Source organism: Heterodontus francisci, chromosome 9 (genome assembly GCF_036365525.1).
Source record: "Heterodontus francisci isolate sHetFra1 chromosome 9, sHetFra1.hap1, whole genome shotgun sequence".
NCBI lineage: Eukaryota > Metazoa > Chordata > Chondrichthyes > Heterodontiformes > Heterodontidae > Heterodontus > Heterodontus francisci.
The window spans coordinates 13,276,061-13,296,818 of record NC_090379.1 but is presented as its reverse complement, the minus strand read 5'-3'; the positions used below and the strand labels follow the sequence as shown (position 1 = coordinate 13,296,818).

At 44.1% G+C, this 20,758-nt stretch overlaps 1 protein-coding gene across 4 annotated transcripts in view; it reads right to left on the bottom strand.

The window, feature by feature from the left end:
* The window catches only part of efcab11 (EF-hand calcium binding domain 11), a 127,589-nt gene that overhangs the window by 72,557 nt on the left and 34,274 nt on the right, over positions 1-20,758 (bottom strand). Inside the window, exons 6-7 of one of the 4 annotated variants that reach the window (XM_068038253.1) lie at positions 20,057-20,213; positions 14,069-14,124 (exon numbers count right to left, since the gene is read on the bottom strand). The exons of 2 other annotated variants lie outside the window; for them this stretch is intronic. In XM_068038253.1, the coding sequence (XP_067894354.1) occupies positions 20,072-20,213 (142 nt within the window). In that variant the 3' untranslated portion in view covers positions 14,069-14,124; positions 20,057-20,071. Of the gene's footprint in view, positions 1-14,068; positions 14,125-20,056; positions 20,214-20,758 lie in introns of those variants that run through there. One more of the 4 variants, XM_068038252.1, reaches the window with a different exon arrangement.

Sequence of the window (20,758 nt, the reverse complement as noted above, 5' to 3'; positions counted from 1 at the left end):
CCTACTCCTGCTCCTATTTTTCTACGTTTCTATATTTCCATCCTCAAACTGCATGTTTGCTAAAGTACTGATTGTTTTCAGAAGCACTAATATCTGTATTGAAATGAAGCCATTTTGAGTGTGCTCAACCGGATGACAGGGACATAAACATTTATCAACAGATGGAAATAAATAACATTATGCTTTGCTTTTGTGCTTGCCAGTCCAAATGGGCAGAAAATCAAAGGCTAACAAAGTCATGACTGTAAAATCCAGGACCAGAGTTCCAATGAAATGAAATAATGAGAGAAAATGCTAAAAGTACACAACAGGCCATCAACAGCAACTCCAAGTTATGCTTAAGATTACAGCAACAGGCCTTTCAGCCCAGTAGGTTTGAGTTAAGGCTCCATGAGCCGCCTCCCATATCTCTTCACCTTTATCAGCATAACTTTCTAATCCTTTCTCTCTCATGTATTTATCTAGCTTCCCCTTATTTGCATCCAGGCTATTCGCCTAACTAGTCCACATGGTAGCACGTTCCACATTCTAATCAATGTCTGGGTGAAGACGTTTCTCCTGACTGAGACAAAGATCGGCGTTCCTTCATCAGGCGAGTTGAGATTCCCTACCTGAGACTATTCTAGATGTAACGTTGCTACTGGAATGTAACAGCTCAAGGAGAAGGTCCATCGAAACCTTTGCCTTGGGACTTTTGTTTCTTCTTCTTTGGCCTCCTTGTCTCGAGAGACAATGGGTAAGCGCCTGGAGGTGGTCAGTGGTTTGTGAAGCAGCGCCTGGAGTGGCTATAAAGGCCAATTCTAGAGTGACAAGACTCCATTGAAAGGTCCATCGAAACCTGTGTCTTGGGACTTTTGTTTTAGTTACATAAATACAGGAGATGGAAAAAAAAGGCTGTTTGACAGAGTAGGGCAGCTGGAGGCAGGAGGTCATGTGATGAAATCTCCAGGAATGTGTAAATCTATTTGTTCCACGCTGGTTACTTAGCTGATGGTACAAATGCAAACAAAAATACTCCAAACCAACTTCCATTTACCTTTTTGACCAAAGACCAAGTTGGTTCGTGCATCTCCATTAGTGGATACGCTCCTTGTAAAACAGGGGTCAGATGGAAGGGATAATTTCTCAACAGTGCCACTGTTGATCCTTCTTTATTCCCAATTGTGCGCTTGCGGGGGAGGGAGCGTGGTGGAGAGCTAGAGAGTCAGCATGGGAAAAAAGAATGGGAGGTAGTCACTTCCTACACAATACATACCCATCCAACAAAGTTCCTTCAACTGTCATGCCCATAATTTCCTGGTTATACAATTCCTTGAACTCTCTCATCTACATGCTGTCCCTAAGCGAAATAATCTGAAAGCACAATGTCAGGTTTCACATGAACACTGATGACACTCAGCACTACCTTATCACTCACCTCTGTTGACCCCACCACTGTCTCTCAGTTATCAGACTGTTTGTGCAGTTACTGGATGAGCAGAAATTTCCTCCAATTAAATGCTGGGAAGACTGAAGCCATTGTCTTCAGCTCCTGCCACAAACTCCATTCCCTAGCCACCGGCTCCAACCCTCTCCCTGACGACTGTCTTGAGCTTGAACCAGACTGTTCACAATCTTGGTGCCATGTCTGACCCGGAGATAAGCTTTTGAGCATATATCCACGCCAACACTAAGGCTGCCTATTTCCACCTCCATAACATTACCCGACTTCATCCCACCTCAGCTCATCTACTGCTGAAACCCTCATTCATGCCTTTGTTACCTCCAGACTTGATTATTCCAACGGACTCCTGGCTGGTCTCCTAAATTCTATCCTCCGTAAACTTGAGGCCATCCAAAACTCTGCTGCTCGTGTCCTAATTTACACTAAGCCCTATTCAGCCATCATCCCTATATTCATTGGCTACTGGTTAACCAACACTTCGACTTGGAGATTTTTGTCCTGGTTTTCAAATCCCTCTATGGCCACACCCTTTCCTATCTCTAATCTCTGTAATCGCAAGCCTCTCGGCCCTTCCCAATCTCTGTAATCGCAAGCCTCTCGGCCCTTCCCAATCTCTGTAATCGCAAGCCTCTCGGCCCTTCCCAATCTCTGTAATCGCAAGCCTCTCGGCCCTTCCCAATCTCTGTAATCGCAAGCCTCTCGGCCCTTCCCAATCTCTGTAATCGCAAGCCTCTCGGCCCTTCCCAATCTCTGTAATCGCAAGCCTCTCGGCCCTTCCCAATCTCTGTAATCGCAAGCCTCACGGCCCTTCCCAATCTCTGTAATCGCAAGCCTCTCGGCCCTTCCCAATCTCTGTAATCGCAAGCCTCTCGGCCCTTCCCAATCTCTGTAATCGCAAGCCTCTCGGCCCTTCCCAATCTCTGTAATCGCAAGCCTCTCGGCCCTTCCCAATCTCTGTAATCGCAAGCCTCTCGGCCCTTCCCAATCTCTGTAATCGCAAGCCTCTCGGCCCTTCCCAATCTCTGTAATCGCAAGCCTCTCGGCCCTTCCCAATCTCTGTAATCGCAAGCCTCTCGGCCCTTCCCAATCTCTGTAATCGCAAGCCTCTCGGCCCTTCCCAATCTCTGTAATCGCAAGCCTCTCGGCCCTTCCCAATCTCTGTAATCGCAAGCCTCTCGGCCCTTCCCAATCTCTGTAAACGCAAGCCTCTCGGCCCTTCCCAATCTCTGTAATCGCAAGCCTCTCGGCCCTTCCCAATCTCTGTAATCGCAAGCCTCTCGGCCCTTCCCAATCTCTGTAATCGCAAGCCTCTCGGCCCTTCCCAATCTCTGTAATCGCAAGCCTCTCGGCCCTTCCCAATCTCTGTAATCGCAAGCCTCTCGGCCCTTCCCAATCTCTGTAATCGCAAGCCTCTCGGCCCTTCCCAATCTCTGTAATCGCAAGCCTCTCGGCCCTTCCCAATCTCTGTAATCGCAAGCCTCACGGCCCTTCCCAATCTCTGTAATCGCAAGCCTCACGGCCCTTCCCAATCTCTGTAATCGCAAGCCTCACGGCCCTTCCCAATCTCTGTAATCGCAAGCCTCACGGCCCTTCCCAATCTCTGTAATCGCAAGCCTCACGGCCCTTCCCAATCTCTGTAATCGCAAGCCTCACGGCCCTTCCCAATCTCTGCACTCCTCCAATTTTGGTCTCTTGTACATTCATGATTTAAATTACTCCACCATTGGTGGCTGTGCTTTCAGCTGACTAGGCCCCTAAGCTCTGGAATCCCCTCCCTAAACCTCTCCACCCCTCTCTCTTCCTTTAAGACTATCTCTCTGATCAAGTTGTTGGGCATCTGCCCAAATATTTCCTTGTGTGGTTCGACGTCAAATTTGGTTTAATAATACTCCTGTGAAATACCTTGGGGTGTTTTCTACTTTAAAGATGCTATATAAATGCAAGTTGTTGTTACTGAAAATCAAAAGATGGACTGGTTTCTGTCTTTATTTGGTATAAGCATCATCCCCACACCTCACTGCAGACGCTTTGCCGCATGCACACATCAAGAAACAAAGCCACCCAGATTTCATTCGAGAGCCAAGTTCCCATTTTGCAAGATGGCTCAGGAGAGGGAGGGTTGACGCAAGAGGAGAGATTGGGTTGACTAGGCCTATATTCACTAGAGTTTAGAAGAATGAGTGAGGGGGGGGGACTAGACAGGCTAGATGCAGGGAGGATGTTCCCGATGGCTGGGGAGTCCAGAACCAGGGGTCACAGTCTCAGGATACGGGGTATGTCATTTAGAACCGAGATGAGGAGAAATTTCTTCACTCAGAGGGTGGTGCACCTGTGGGATTCTCTACCGCAGAAGGCAGTGGAGGCCAAGTCATGAAATATATTCAAGAAGAAGACAGATATATTTCTTAATGCCAAAGGGATCAAGGGATATGGGGAGAAAGTGGGAACAGGGTACTGAATTAGACCATCAGCTATGATCTTTTTTTGAATGGTGGAGCAGGAAGTGCCGAATGACCTACTCCTGCTCCTATTTTCTATGATTCTAGGGCATATAGGTTCTCGGAAGGTACACTGGAGGTTATGATGGAAGAGGTCCAGAGGAGGAGGGATATCCTGTATCTGCACTCTCCTGTCCATCTGTTCTCCTGCAGCTGATACTGCTCTATCAGACTGTAGTTATAAATATTTAAACAAATCTCTTATTTTTAACTGAGAAGAGCCAAGAGGCAGGTCCCACAGTGCAGGACATCAGAGTTGAAAAGAGCAGGGCAGAAGATAGGTAAATTAAGCGTAGGTAACAGATTCTGAAATTGGCTTTTAAAAACTGTGCCTTGGACAACTGAAGGAGTTAATGAGCTCCATAGAACTGCTAAATTGCATTTGTTGTTTTTGAGTTGCAGGAAGTGTTTCAAGCGATTATGCAGTTAGCGACGAACAGAAAATTGCTCTTTCAGAGGCTGAGGTGATAATGTCACAGCTATTACGTAGCCTCCCTCACCCACCATTGTTGATTATTGCATCAATTACAATAAGAAACTTACTTCACAAAAGCAAGGTTCAAAGTCTGCCTGCACATTTTTGTTCATCTGCAACAGAAATATTTGTAACATGTTACATGTATATTAGTTGTGTTTAATTGTATGCAAGTGATGGGCATTAGTTGGGGATTCACTTCTGCTCCTATAAATAGGAACAGACTGCATTGAATAGAAGGTGCACGTTTGTAATATGTATCTGTAAATAAAAGTTATAAAAATTGTCTCCAATTGTACCCTTCATCACCAGGCTCTTTGAAATAGAGCACTCTAAAGTAATGTATAGGCAAGACAGAACCACACACTAACACTGCAGGCATCTAGAAAAATAGACTCGTAATGAAAATTTACTCGAAGGTCAAGAAAGGCAGTTCATTGCCATCAATTTTGCCTGCCTATCTGTATCAATGAAACACATTTAAAAACACCAATCAGGGCAACTGTACAGCCTTAAATCATCAGTTCACCTTCACTTTGCTGCATCAACCAGTAGGTTCAGTGCATTCTCAAACAGGACAAGGTCAAAACTGGCCCAATTTTATTCTTTGGTGCTTCAGATTGTATGGTTTCTTTCACTGTGGCTTTTATCAAATTATGCAAACACTTGAACTTGCGAAAAAGGAATACATTTTACAGAAGTGAATAAGATTCACTGAGAAAAAGAGAGGGGTAAGGGGAAGGAAGGGAGAAAGGGAGAGGATGAATGGAATTATATCAGATATGGTAATTGATTCATAGAACATTAGCATTTTCCCCCTTGGTTGAAAGATTTGGATAAGCAAAAATTGGACTCTAACGATATCCCTAGAATTGAATGAGTATGTATAGGTGCAGATAAAGGATGTTTCCAGTTGGTCAAGAATCATTACAAAACCTCCAAATCCCTTCTACAAGCAGTTCATGTTCAAATTTCAGATTGAATTGCTGTGTTCATCATGTTGCTATGCTGTTCTTAGCAACAATAGCACTGGACATGCATATAAAACTTGAAGGGCTGCAGTAAGGACACTCACAGGAAGAAAAACAATTTGCATTTATGTAGAACCTTTAACGTAGTAAAACAACCCAAGCTGCTTCGCAGGAGGCTAATCAAATAAAATCTGACACCAAGCCATATAAGGAGATATTAGGGCAGATGACCAATAGCTTGGTCAAAGTAGCAGATTTTAAGCAGCATCTTAAAGGGGCAGAGAGAGGTAGAGTGTGCAGAAGTTTAGGGAGGGAATTCCAGAGCTTAGGGCCTTTGCACTTGAAGGCACGGTTGCCAATGATGGAACAATTAAAAATCAAGGATGCACAAGAGGCCAGAATTGGAGGAGTGCAGATATATCGGAGGGTTGTAGGGCAGGAGGAGATTAGAAAAAGGGAGGGTCAAGGCCTTGGAGGAATTTGAAAAGGATAAGAATTTTAACTCGGGTGTTGCCAGACTGGGAGTCAGTGTAGGTTAGCGAGCACAGGGGTGATGGGTGAATAAGGAACTTAGTGCAAGTGAGAATACAAAGAGATTTGGATGGGCTCAGGTTTATGCAGGTTGGAACACAGCAGCCCAGGCAGCAAGGAATTGGAATAGTCAAGTCTAGAGGTAACTCTAGAGGGTATTAGAGATGCGCTCAAGGGGAAGACAAACTAAATCCAAATCCCCCCTCCCCAACAAAAGCTGCAGGAAAATGCAACATTGTGAGATATTAAGCCATGTTGATTAGAAAGAAAGAAAAAGAACTTGCATTTTTATAGCGCCTTTCAACCAATGAAGTACTTCTGAACAGTAGTCACTGTTGTAATGTCGGAAACAGCCAATGTGCACACAGCAAGCTCCCACAAACAGCATTAATTGAGGGATAAACATTGGCCAGAACACTGGGAGAACTCAGTCATACAAACGTTTATGACATAGGAGGCCATTCGGCCCAAGGAGTCCATGCCGGCTCTCCGTGGAGCAGTCCAGTCAGTCTCGCTCCCCTGCTCGATCCCTGTAGCCCTGCAAGTTCATTTCCTTCAAGTGCCCATCCAATTTCCTTTTGAAATCATTGATGGTCTCTGCTTCCACCGCTATTGTGGACACAGTTCCAGATCATTACCACTCACTGCATATACAAGTTCTTCCTCATATTCCCCCTGCAGCTCTTGTCCAAAACCTTCAATCTGTGGCCCCTAGTTCTTCATCAGTTAATGGGAATTTTTCCTTGTCTAAATTATCTAACCCTGACAGAATCTTGTACACCTGTATCAAACCTTCCCTCAATCTCCTTTGCTCCAGGGAGAACCCCAGCTTTTCCAATTTAACCTTGTACCTAAAATCCCTGGAACCATTCTGGTAAATCTCCTCTGCACCCTCTCAAAGACCCTCACATCCTTCCTAAAGTGTGACCAGAACTGGATGCAATACTCTAGTTGTGGACTAACCAGAGCTTTATAAAGGTTCAGCACAGCTTCCCAGCTTTTTTATTCAGTGCCTCTATTTATGAAGCTCAAGAGCTCATATGCTTTGCTAAACACTCTCTCAATATGTCCTGCCACCTTCAAAAATCTATGCACATGCATCCCCATGTCCCTCAGTTCCTGCACACTCTTTAGAACTGTGCCATTAACTCTATATTGCCTCACCCTATCCTGTTTGCCAAAATGCACCACCTCACACTTGTCTGTATTAAATTCCATCTGTCACCTGTCTGCCCATTCTGCTGATCACCACTGCTAACTCCACTACTCTTCTTCAAATAGTGTCTCGAGTTCTTTTACATGAACCCGAGGGGCAGACGGGACCACAGCTTAATGTCTATGAGAAACAGCACCTCCAATAGTGCAGTACTCCCTCAGTATATCCCTGGGAGTGTCAGTGTGGATTTTGTGCTAACGTCCCTGAACCCACAACCTTCTGATTCAAACACCAAGAAGTGAAAGTACTACCCACTGAGCCTCTTTAAAGGTTTCATGTTCAATTATCTGCAATGGCAGTTTGTTCCACACTTAAGATCTCAGTCTGAGCTTATATTTGATCGGATTAAACAAAGCACATTCTAGAAATAATCAGTTTTAAGATTACCATGCACAAGCTATGCATATGGCAGGAGGGAGCTCATTACTGCTGAATCTAAGTAATAAAATAGATCTCAAAAGAAAACTGCCAGTGAAGAAATTATTCTTTTATTTACTTTAATGCCACCCTAATGCAAATTCAAATGTGTAATTGACAATAGTTTCTGCAGTTCAAGGAGAGAGACTCTTCACATTTCCTCCCTCCTAAACTCTTACAAGCTTTAAAACCGAAGATTGGACTCAGCTAACCACCTCCTCTTGATTTACCTCTACTATTTTCAATGTCATGCAGACCCTCACCTGCCAAGAATGAGGCATAGTAATTCTGTCATATGAACATTGATTTTAAACTGTTGCTGCAGTGAAGAAAGGACTTGTTAAAAAAAATCACCAGACACTTGGCTGGAAGGACAAGTGCATACTAACAGACAGTGCTTGTGGAGACAAAGGACTATTCCCTGGTCCACTTAACCCACAATGGACTTTGATCACTGGACATTGAAGGCGAGGAAGCTCATATTCCAGGATGACAACTAAAATGGCAGAACCCACAAACAGAAGTAGTCAAACCAGCTAGTCACATGACTATAGAAATAAGAAATGCTGGAAATACCCAGCAGGTCTGGCAGCATCTGTGGAGAGAGAAGCAGAGTTAACGTTTCAGGTCAGTGACCCTTCATCAGTCACATGACTGACCTGATAGGCAACCTGGGGTTTTCGGAATTGTGCCACAGAGAAAGAGTCAGCAGATTGTTTTGAAACTGAAGCAAGGAAGTCACTCTCTCAAACCCACGGAAGACACATAATCCTCAAGAGAGAAAAGACTTTGAGCTAGAAACAAGTTGAAGTGTGCACTGGGCTTGCAACGAATTGCAAGTCTGACAGGCAAACAAAAACTTCACAGCAAACTCAAAGGACAGTAAAATAGAAACCCATTTACTGCCTCAAACGTTTCCTCTTTATTCTTTTCTATCTCTATCTGCATGCTAGCTTGGTCGCGTCGTATATTCAGCCGGTAACCGAATTAGAGTTTAAGATTATTAAACTTCTACCTTTCTTCTTTAAACTCTAAGAAAACCTGTCTGAATTGATTTCTTTGCCTTACAATTGGAAAGCAGTGAACAAGGATTGACTAAGGGGGAGCTAAAACAGTGTTTTAAAAAAAATTAAACCTGGTTACGATTAAACCAGGCAAAGGCGGAGAGGGAACCCCTAGACCCCTCTCACCTGGTTGTAACATCAATCTCGAGTTGGGTTGGGGGGTGGGGGGGGCGGGGAAGCTGCAGATATAGAAGAAAGGTTTGAGTACAGGAATAGTGAAGTCTTGCTTCAATTGTACAGTACCTTGGTTAGACTGCACTTGGAGTACTGTGTGCAGTTGTGGTCTCCTTTCCTTAGGAAGGATATTATTGCCATAGAGGGAGTGCATTGAAGGTTTGCCAGACTTGTTCCCAGGATGGCAGGACTGTCCTATGAAGAGAATTGAGAAGTAATCTCATTGAAACCTACAAAATACTTAAAGGGATAGACAGGGTAGATGCAGATAAAATGATTCCCCTGGTTGGGGATTCTAGAACTAGGGTACACAATTTCAAAATAAGGGGGAAGCCACTTCGGACAGAGATGAGGAGAAATTTCTTTACGGAGAGGATTGTGAATCTTTGGGCTGTGGAAGTGCAGTCATTATGTTTGAAGCAGAGATTGACAGATTTCCAAATACCAATGACATAAAGGGATATGGGGATATAGCGTGGGGAAAAAGGCATTGAAGTGGATGATCAGCCATGCGAGAGAGGAAATAGCTGGGGCCTTAACAGATATCTTTGCAGCATCCTTAAACACGGGTGAGGTCCCGGAGGACTGGAGAATTGCTAATGTTGTCCCCTTGTTTAAGAAGGGTAGCAGGGATAATCCAGGTAATTATAGACCGGTGAGCCTGACGTCAGTGGTAGGGAAGCTGCTGGAGAAGATACTGAGGGATAGGATCTATTCCCATTTGGAAGAAAATGGGCTCATCAGTGATAGGCAACATGGTTTTGTGCAGGGAAGGTCATGTCTAACCAACTTAATAGAATTCTTTGAGGAAGTGATAAAGTTGATTGATGACGGAAGGGCTGTCGATGTCATATACATGGACTTCAGTAAGGCGTTTGATAAGGTTCCCCATGGCAGGCTGATGGAGAAAGTGAAGGCGCTTGGGGTCCAGGGTGTACTAGCTAGATGGATAAAGAACTGGCTGGGCAACAGGAGACAGAGAGTAGCAGTAGAAGGGAGTTTCTCAAAATGGAGACGTGTGACCAGTGGTGTTCCACAGGGATCCGTGCTGGGACCACTGTTGTTTGTGATATACATTAATGATTTGGAGGAAAGTATAGGTGGACTGATTAGCAAGTTTGCAGACGACACTAAGATTGGTGGAGTAGCAGATAGTGAAGGGGACTGTCAGAGAATACAGCAGAATATAGATAGATTGGAGAGTTGGGCAGAGAAATGGCAGATGGAGTTCAATCAGGGCAAATGCGAGGTGATGCATTTTGGAAGATCCAATTCAAGAGTGAACTATACAGTAAATGGAAAAGTCCTGGGGAAAATTGATGTCCAGAGAGATTTGGGTGTTCAGGTCCACTGTTCCCTGAAGGTGGCAACGCAGGTAAATAGAGTGGTCAAGAAGGCATACGGCATGCTTTCCTTCATCGGACGGGGCATTGAGTACAAGAGTTGGCAGGTCATGTTACAGTTGTATAGGACTTTGGTTCGGCCACATTTGGAATACTGCGTACAGTTCTGGTCGCCACATTATCAAAAGGATGTGGATGCTTTGGAGAGGGTGCAGAGGAGGTTCACCAGGATGTTGCCTGGTATGGAGGGCGCTAGCTATGAAGAGAGGTTGAGCAGATTAGGATTATTTTCATTAGAAAGACGGAGGTTGAGGGGGGACCTGATTGAGGTGTACAAAATCATGAGAGGTATAGACAGGGTGGATAGCAAGAGGCTTTTTCCCAGAGTGGGGGTTTCAATTACTAGAGGACACGAGTTCAAAGTGAAAGGGGAAAAGTTTAGGGGGGATATGCGTGGAAAGTTCTTTACGCAGAGGGTGGTGGGCACCTGGAACGCATTGCCAGCGGAGGTGGTAGATGCGGGCACGATGGAGTCTTTTAAGATGTATCTAGACAGATACATGAATGGGCAGGAAGAAAAGAGATACAGAACCTTAGAAAATAGGCGACATGTTTAGAGAGAGGATCTGGATCAGCGCAGGCTTGGAGGGCCGAAGGGCCTGTTCCTGTGCTGTAATTATCTTTGTTCTTTGTTTATACAGAATGGCTCGATGGGCTGAATGGCCTACTCCTGCTCCTGTGTTCCAAAAGACTTGCATTTACATAGCACCTTTCACAACTCAGGATGTCAAAAGAGTTTTACAGCCCAATGAAGTACTTTTGAAGAGGTGGTCACTGTTGTAATGTAGGAAATACAGCAGCCAATTTGCAAACAGCAAGCTCCCACAAACAACAATGTGCTAACGACCAGATGCTGTTTGTGATGTTAGCTGAGGGATAAATATTAGCCAGTGGAAAACTCTCATACTCTTTGTAGAATATTTTATAACCACCTGAGAGGGAAGACAGGGCCTTAGTTTAATGTCTCATCCTGAAAACGGCACAAGCACTCCCTCAGTACTGCACTGGGAGTGTCACTCTGGAGTTTGTGCTCAAGTCTCTGGAGTGGCAGCTGAACCCACAAGCTTTGGACTTAGAGATGAGAATGCTGCCACTTATAGCCTAGAAATGTGCACTCAGGTTAGAATTTAGTTTTGAAGTTTGGAGTTATAATCAATCTATATAAAAGTTTCGATCAGTCAGTCACATCTTACACATGCATGTTTCGCTTTAATGCTATAAAAAGGAGAAAGCAAAACAAGCGTTTCTGATATCAGAGAGATTTCCCCTGGTACAGAAACGTCTTCTGCTCAATCTCCGCAAGCAACCTCTGCTTGAGCAGAGTAATATGGTCTTAAACAGCCAAGCCAGTCTACACATAGTAGTTTCTGTGTGGCGGAATAATATTTGGTACGCTACACGACCTAATAGTGCTGTCCTTATAAACTAGCGTATCATCTGACTTGGTGAGCAATGCCACTGGAGGTTTGCTAGCGAATCTTGAGAAAAATGTACATCAATTTTCATCAACATAACTTAGCAAAGTGATTCAATAGTGTAATGGGTTAGTACACAGTCCTTACACCTTGGTGGTAGTGTCCTTAAACATTTCTGCAATGGTTTTATTTTTAAAAATTCATTGAGATGTGGACGTGGCTGGCAATGTAATAATACACAGGTCATCTGTTTTAGTATTTTTTTTATTCATTCATGGAATGTGGGCGTCACTGGCAAGGCCAGCATTTATTGCCCATCCCTAATTGCCCTGGAGAAGATGGTGGTGAGCTGCCGCCTTAAACTGCTGCAGTCCATGTGGGGTAGGTTTTGAAGAGAGTTCCAGAATTGTGACCCAGTGACAATGGAGGAACAGCGATATAGTTCCAAGTCAGGATGAGGTGAGACTTGGAGGGGAACTTGCAGGTGGTGGTGTTCCCACACACCTGCTGCCCTTGTCCCTCTAGGCGGTACAGGCCAAGGGTTTGGGAGTTGCTGTTGAAGGAGCCTTGGCAGGTTGCTGCAGTGCATCTTGTATATAGTACTGTCCTTACACTTTGATGGCGCAAGGGCTTAGCATGCAGCCTTTACAGTTTTGAGACAAGTAGTTAGGGCTCAGGCACGTTTTGTTCTGCAGCACTGTACTCGACACGAAGAGTGCTGCATACTCCTAAGAGCAAGATGACCTCCACTAACTTCTTGCAACGCCAATGAGCATAAAATGTTTACTCGAAAAGATTCTTGGAAGTCATAGTAGAGTTGAAATAGATTCATAATGCTACAAAAAAAAAGACAAATAAATAAAGTCGATAATTTGTCAGATTATCGTTAAAAACTGGTTCCGTCCTTTATGGACAGAAACCTGCCGTTGTCACCTGGTCTGTCCTATATATGTGACTCCAGTCCCACACCAACATGGTTGACACTTAGGTGCCCTATGAAATGGTCTAGTAAGTAAAAAGCACAGACGGAGCACTCGACTTTGATCTAGGCCCTACCAACAGCAACAGTGGGAGCACATTCACCACATACACTGCAGTGGTTCAAGTAGGCAGTGCACCACCTCTAGTTTGGCTGGCAGGGGGTGGGGTGGGGAAAGAAGAACACAAAATGGGAATTAGGATAAGCGAAAGCTGTGATAGCTGCTCACCAGGCACGTTATTGCACTGAATAGAGGAGCATCAGAACCATTAAAAAAAATAAAGCCACTAAAAAAGATAAAAGAACACACGCCAGCTAATTATAAGCCCATTAATGAAGGCCATCAGCCACTCTGTCAGTTCATTCAGGATCTCGACATTTACAGATGGAGCATCACTTACAAGCCTTTATGTGGGGCAACCATGTCAAGGGAATGTACTTTGCAGGATTTATTGACTTGCAATGTTTATATGTGCCAGCCATAAAACTGCAGGGGGGGGGAGGGTCCTTTCAAAAAGCACAAAGCAATTTTAATGACCCTTCGATATCAATGTGGAAAAACCACAAGGAAAAAAAAAAGCAAAAGTTGCAACTCACGATAATATACTCTTTCCACTTGGGAACAGTCAGCAAATGTTATAAACAAAGTACAGCAGGGGCAGAGAAATACAGAAAAATTAGCGTGGCGTTAAAATGCAGCTTTAATTCTGGATACGGAATACAAATGGTGTTTTAAACATAGTTTTCCAAATGGGGTTCAGTGTGGGAGATACCTAGCAAGTGTGTGGAGAGAGAGGAGTCAACAGATTTTGTGTGCCAGCAGCACGCTGCAGGGAAAATGTGGTACTCTCTCCAGCCCGTTCATTACGTCATTATGAGCAAAAGCGTTTTTAAAATGAAAGATTCCTGCACCATCTTCTTTCAGGTTAGCCAGTGCTGTCTTTTGTATATTAGGCAATGGGGAGGCACTGGGAGTCAGGGTATTGGAGTACACAGGATGGGGAGGTTTCCTACACACAAACACTTAAAATCCACTGGCTTATAACCAGATACATCATCTACAAACCTAAGGGATAGCTGACTGATTTCAGAAGCATCTAGCATCATACAGCACGAAGGAAAGAGCTATCCAATTAGTCCCAACCCTCGCTCTTTCCCCATTGACCTGAATTTTCTTTCTTTTCAAGTACTTATAAAATTCTCTTTTGAAATTTACTGCTGAATCGGTTTCCACCATCCTTTCAGGCCGTGCATTCCACTTCAGTTTCGCCTCATGTCCTCTCAGGTTCTTTTGCCAATTACCTTAAATCTGTGTCCCCTGGTTACTGACCTTTGCGCCAGTGGAAACAGTTGCTCCTTATTTACTCTATCAAAGCACATCACGATTATGAAGACCTTGATTAAATCTTCTTTAATCTTTTCTGCTCTAAAGGAGAACAATCCCATTTTCTCCAGTCTCTCCACATAATTGAAGCCCTTCATCCCCGATATTCTGGTGAATCTCCTCTGTATCCTCTCCAGGGCCTCGATGTCCTTCCTAAATTGTGGTGCCCAGAATTAAATGGAATACTCTGCGACCTTAAGAATTTTCTGATCTTTATCCTCATATATAAAATGAGTGCCAACTCTGCCACTACCGACTTCACAAGTCTGCATTATAAAGCCAATAAACTGTGACTATTTTTATATTTAGAAGCATAGACAGTGTACAATCAATCTTAATATATTAAAAATGTAATGTCTGCATGTGCTTCTCGTTCATGAAATCTTACTTGCTCGTCACATTTTTACCACACTTGTCAACATTCACCCCCAGCATTATAATTTCCTTTGTCCACATTTATAATTGAAACTTTCTATGTAAACTTGTCACGCTGAAAAGATTCTTTGAAGTTATAATCGAGTTGAAATATTCACAAAGTTGATAATTTGTCAGATTATCGTTAAAAACTGGTAAACTACTGCCCTTTAGGGAAGGAAACCTGCCGTTGTCACCTGGTCTGACCTATATGTGACTCCAGTCCCACACCAAGGTTGACACTTAGCTGGCCTATGAAATGGTCCAGTAAGACATTCAGTTGCATCAAAACGGTTACAAAAAAAGCACAGACAGAGCACTCGACTTCGATCTAGGCCCTAACAGCAGCAACAGTGGGAGCACCTTCACCACATGCACTGCAGTGGTTCAAGAAGTAGGCAGTTCACCACCTCTAGTTTGCTAAGGGGTTGGGGGGGCAGGTGAATTGGCAGCAGTGCAGCACCTCCCAGCCCCTCACTGCAGAGAAACTCCCAACATTCCAACCAACTCCCAATTTGACACCAGTCTTGTTACTTAACCATAATTAGTAACATAAAATCAAAACGAAGATTAAGGACAGAATGTTTGACTCTGAAATTAGAACTGTATTATACCAGTGTACCTTGTTTCAACTACTTTGTTAACTCGCGATTTGACTATTCCAGTGCTCTCTTGGCTGGCCACCCACTTTCTACCCTCTGTAAACTGGAGGCTATTTAAAACTTTGCTGCCCTATCCTAACCCACCAAGTCCCATTCACCGATCACCCCAGTGCTCTCTGACCTATACTGACTCCTGGCTAAGTTGGTTGGTTGCCATCCTTCCATCTACAAAAGATGGGCATTCAGCAAACAATCCATTTAGGGGAGGGAGTGGGGGGGGGGGGGTGGTCTTCTCTAGGTGCACCTTTGCTGATGGCTGTGAAGGCAATCCTTGAGGGGCCACATGTGAAGCTGCCAAGTGACGGAAAGTTCTTGTTTTTGCTGTTGGCGCCTGTTGCCAAGCTGCTGTAGCAACTGGTCACCATGGTAGTGCACACCAGTCCACAGGATGTGTCACCATTTCCCTCTTGCACCAGCCAGTGACTCCCAAGCGCGATAGTCGACATTTACGGCCTGCACGTCACGCTTGCAAGCATCCTTGAAGCGGAGCTTTGAGCGCCCCGCTGGTTGTCTAGTCCTGGCTACTTCACCATACAGAAGGTCCTTGGGACGTCCAATCTACCTCTGTTTGAAGAACTGCCATTTTAAGTTAAGCAACGCCTTGATGTTAAAATTCTCGTCTTTGTTTCCAAATCCCTCCATGGCCTCACCCCCTCCCTATCGCTGTAATCTCCTCCAGCCGCACAACCCTCCGAGACTTCTGTGCTCCTCTAATTCTGGCCTCTTGATTATCCCCAATTTTAATCACTCCACCATTGGTGGCCATGCCTTCAGTTGGCAAGGCCCGAAGCTCTGGAATTCCCTCCTCAAATCTCTCCACTTGCTTCTCTTCCTGTAAGCCGCTCCTTAAACCTTAGTTCTGTTTCCAAGCTTTTGGTCACTTGTCCTTATGTAGCGCTGTGTCAGATTTTTGTTTGGCGACACTCCGGTGAAGCGATTTGGGACAGCTGACAATGTTAAAGGTGCTATATGAATGCAAGTTGTTACTATATAAGCAAGTCTGGATTTAAAATAGTTTGCGTCCTTAAAAAAGGTTGGAATCTTTTTGTTAGTCTATTTTCAATGGCTTGGCTGACTCTCACCTTCAGTCCATCTGGACTTACATCCCTGCTGCATGATTTGCTGTCTTTAACCACGCATCTTGCCAATATTGCGTTTGTTTAGCTGGTGTGAGCTGCCTACCATTCAGAGACTGCTCTGGTCCAGTTGGTAATGCTCTCGCCTCGGAGTCAGAAATTGGTGGGTTCAAGTCCCAACATAGGGCCCTGAGCACACAATCCAGGCTGTCATTCCTAGTGCAGTGCAGTGCCAAGGGAGTGCTGCACTGTCAGAGGCAGCATCAGAGATCACTGGAATCTAAGTTGCCAATGGCAGTTAACAGTTTGGGATTTAAGCTCAGATAGCTCTGGTTTCTTTGAAAGGTTGTATACATTTCCATCACCTGGACTGGGATTGTGATTTCAAATTCTTCAAGGTACATATGCAAATTGAAAATGGAAAAATCTAAAGAAAGGTGTGAATTTTTAATGGTGCTTTTCATGGCTTCAGGATGTCTCAGAATGCTTTACCGTCAGTTAATTTCTCTGATCTATCAACGAGTTGGGTGAAGATCACAATCATAATATCTATTAATTATAAAGCAGCTGACCAGGTGCAAGAACCATTAAACTTCCAGTTCTGTTTGTTGACTCCAGGGCTCTGGTTAGCCTACAAAGGAGGGGTCCTATAGATTCCAGTGATCCTGACTTAACCTGCACAGGTAATGAAGGGCTGACAGTTTGAAGATACTAGATAGATATGCTTAGGAAATGTTAATCTCTGTTCTTGTAACTCTAGAATAGTAAACGAATCAAAAAAAAAAAAAAAAACTTTGGTGCACAGGACTGGATGGCTGACAGAAGTCACTGAAATGTTACACTGGCCATCGCCACCGGAGGCTCAGCAAGTCTTACATTGTGTTTACAGCACAGAAACAAGTCCATGCTAGTGGTAGCTCCTCCTGCCCTCCTTCATCTAACAGTGCTATTATATTTTCCATTGCTAAATGTTTTTCTATTACATCTTTGAATGAGAATTCCGTTATCTTTTCTAATACTGATGTGAAGCTAATTGGTTCATAGCACCCTAGACTTGTTCCAACTCCTTTTTTTTTTAAAATGTAGGAATCACATCACGAGTCTTCAGTTTGAACACTTCCCAACTAGCACCTCTGGTCTAAGTTGGCTTCATGACCTGCTGTGCATTTTGACATGTTTTATTCCATCTAAAGACTTTACAGTGGCTGCAAGCTCATGTAATTGGGAATGACTGTGTGGTAAATAAGCAGTGATCACCCAACTCCACCCGCTTGGCTTCCTCATCACATTTAAAAAAATACTTGGATATGAACTTTAAGTACCGTCACCTGCTGGGCTACGGACAAAGAGCTGGAAACGGGGATTAGACTGGATAGCTCTTTCTCGGCCGGCACAGACACGATGGGCTGATTGGCCCCCTTCTGTGCCGTACATTTCTATGTTTTGCGCAACAGAGTGTGAAGATTGGTGCTGGTGATGATACTTGTCGGCTTGTGGCAAGTTGCAAAGACTAGACTTGTATTCCCTTGCGTATAGGGGATTAAGGGGTGATGTAATTTGAGGTATTTCATATTAAAGGAGCTGGTCATATAGATAGAAACTATTTCCTCTGTTGGGAGAATCCAGGACAAGAGGGACACAAGTTTAAAATTAGAACTCAGCCATTCAGGGGTGATGCCAGGAAGCACTTCTTCACACAAAGGGGTACTGTAAATCGGAAACTCTCAGCCCCAAAAGGTGTTTGAGGCTGGGGGAGCGAGGTCAATGGAAAATTTCAAACTGGATTGATAGATGTTTGTTAGGTAAGGATATTAAAAGATCTAGAATAAAGGTGGGTACGTGGAAAGGAGATACAAATCAGCCATGAATCTCACTGAGTGGCAGAACAGGCTCGAAGGGCCGAATGGCCGACTCCTGTTTGCAAGTGCTCTAAAATGGGCAAATTTGAAGATCAATTAGAAGGGATGTTACGGAGAGAAAGCTGAACGTCAAACAACAAACAGCCACTCGGCACAAAGTGATAGTTCATCAAGTTCCTCTGACTGGAGACTAGCAGTGACGTGTTAATATCCAGCTCCTCATCATTGTGACAGGCAGGGAGAGACCAGAAGAGCAGGGTCAGCAGAAACCAGCCAGCAATGACCAGTTTCCTGCACCTTTTTTGATTTCTTTTTAAGATTGCGCAGTTGTAATTTGTTGCTGTCTTAAACGTTGATATTTCAACCAATCAGGCACACCCATTTACATGCTAGACATGAGATCACATCTAAGTGCACAAACACACACACCTCTTAACACAGTATAGGTCATGGCTAAAGCACCCTCAGTAACAGAAACCCAACAAAACATTCTCCCCACAAGAAGGCACTTGATGTACATCTCAGAAAGACTATTGCAGAGAAAGACTCCACTCTATTAACGATTTCTACAATTATTAGAGAACAGGTGGCTCAGGTTTTTAAAAACACCAGATGCTCTTTGCTACTTTAATTTATGCATCCTGAAGAGTCTGGATGGGAGGGGAGGGGAGGGGTTAGACAGTTGCTAACGAAATAGTCATAAACAAAGGCTTTAAACCACTGCAGGCATCACTGGAGGAGAGATGACAGCAATGCTGTGTGTATCTGGTCGCCTTGGCAACAAGCAACAGAAAAAGATGAATCTATTGTACTCGTTCGAGTTCCAGACACATGTTCATAAATCTCATGTGCCAGGAGCAGATAAACAGGCTACACAGCACCAGCTCTCTCCAAAGCCTGTAAGTGGCCACACAGTAACTGTTAACAAACAGGCAAAATAAAAGCAAAGTTTTTGTCTCATTAACTGCAACAAGACAAAAAAAGAAAATTACATATCACAGCTGAGTTCATGCTCTCCTGCAAGCGAACCTTGCACATTGATGTTGTTTATCCAGACTGTAGAGAACACCCTCTCATTTATCACTTGATAGCTGACATCTCCCTTCACTGCAGTGCCTAACAGAGTCTGTGAGCTCCCCTGCTTTCCGATAGCCTGCATTAAGCTCTTCAAAAAAATTCTTTGAAGGAAAAACCACTCTTCTTGATTTTAATCTGCCTTAAGTGCGCCCCTGCTCACAAGAACAGTAGTATTTTCAAAGGGAAGGGTCAAAGCTAGTAATAAATCCTCCGAGGGAACACTACTTCAATCTCATTAAGGGTTTTTATTATCCATTTGAGTACTTCACTTCAGCTGCTGAGTGCAAATGCAGAGTTTTAACTGTATCAATGCAAACTGCACTCCAGAAACCTGACATGAAAGGAAACTCATATTTACTCATACTCAGAGAGGGGAGGCCAGTGGGTTTTTTTTTTAAGCCTAAAGTGCACCGCAGAAAACAGAAACACCAAATAAAAGACAAGGTCGAGACAATAGTTCTTCCCATTTTTATAAAAGCAGTATTCATTTGATGTAATTGTGCAATTTTGAAAGATCCCTGACCCTAAGGAGTCTTATTACAGATCAATCTGAGGGGATGTGAAACCAATTACTACATCGCAATCACCTTCCTTTAAAGATATGGCAACAAATCATCAATATTCCCACCATCACGCCTGGCCCAGCAGTTAAAAACCTCCATTATAATTAATCCCGCCAGCAAATACAAAAGGAAGATTTGCATTTAGTTTAGCGTCTACCAGGACCTCAGGATGTCCTAAAGCATTTTACAGCCCAAGTACGTTTTGAAGTGTAGTCACCTATTGTAACGTAGGAAAACACAGCAGCCAATTTGTGCACAACAAGCTCCCACAAACAGCAGCATGATAATGACCCAATAATCTACTTTTGTGATGTCAGTTGAGGGATAAACATTGGCCTAAGGTATTGGGGAGAACTCCCCGTTCTTCAAATAGTGCCAGGGATTCTTACACATCCACCTGAGAAAACAAACAGGGCCTTGGTTTAATGCCTCACCTGAAAGATGCAACCTCAGACAGCGTCGCACTCCCTCAGTGCTGCACCGGGAGTGTCGGGCTGGACGTGAACCTCCAACTCAGAGGTGGGAGTGCTACCCACTGAACCAAGTCCGTGTGCCCGTTCTTTGAAACGCTTTAGTTTAGGAAGCATCATCCTTAAAGAAAATCAAATCCAAAGGGCGGCGCAGTGGATAGCACCGCAGCCTCACAGCTCCAGGGACCCGGGTTCGATTCCGGGTACTGCCTGTGTGGAGTTTGCAAGTTCTCCCTGTGTCTGCGTGGGTTTTCTCCGGGTGCTCCGGTTTCCTCCCACAAGCCAAAAGACTTGCAGGTCGATAGGTAAATTGGCCATTATAAATTGTCACTAGTATAGGTAGGTGGTAGGGAAATATAGGGACAGGTGGGGATGTTTGGTAGGAATATGGGATTAGTGTAGGATTAGTATAAATGGGTGGTTGATGTTCGGCACAGACTCGGTGGGCCGAAGGGCCTGTTTCAGTGCTGTATCTCTAATCTAATTACTTTTAGAATTAAATTGCAAAGTACATTTCTCTACCACATCCCCCCCCCCCACTGGCAGAAAAACGCGGTGAGGAACAAAACTAAAAGAAAAAAAGCATGCAAATACATTATTCATGGCATGCAGACTAAAATTGAAGAGGCAGATGCCATGCTTTTGTCTGACCCTCAGGTGTACAAT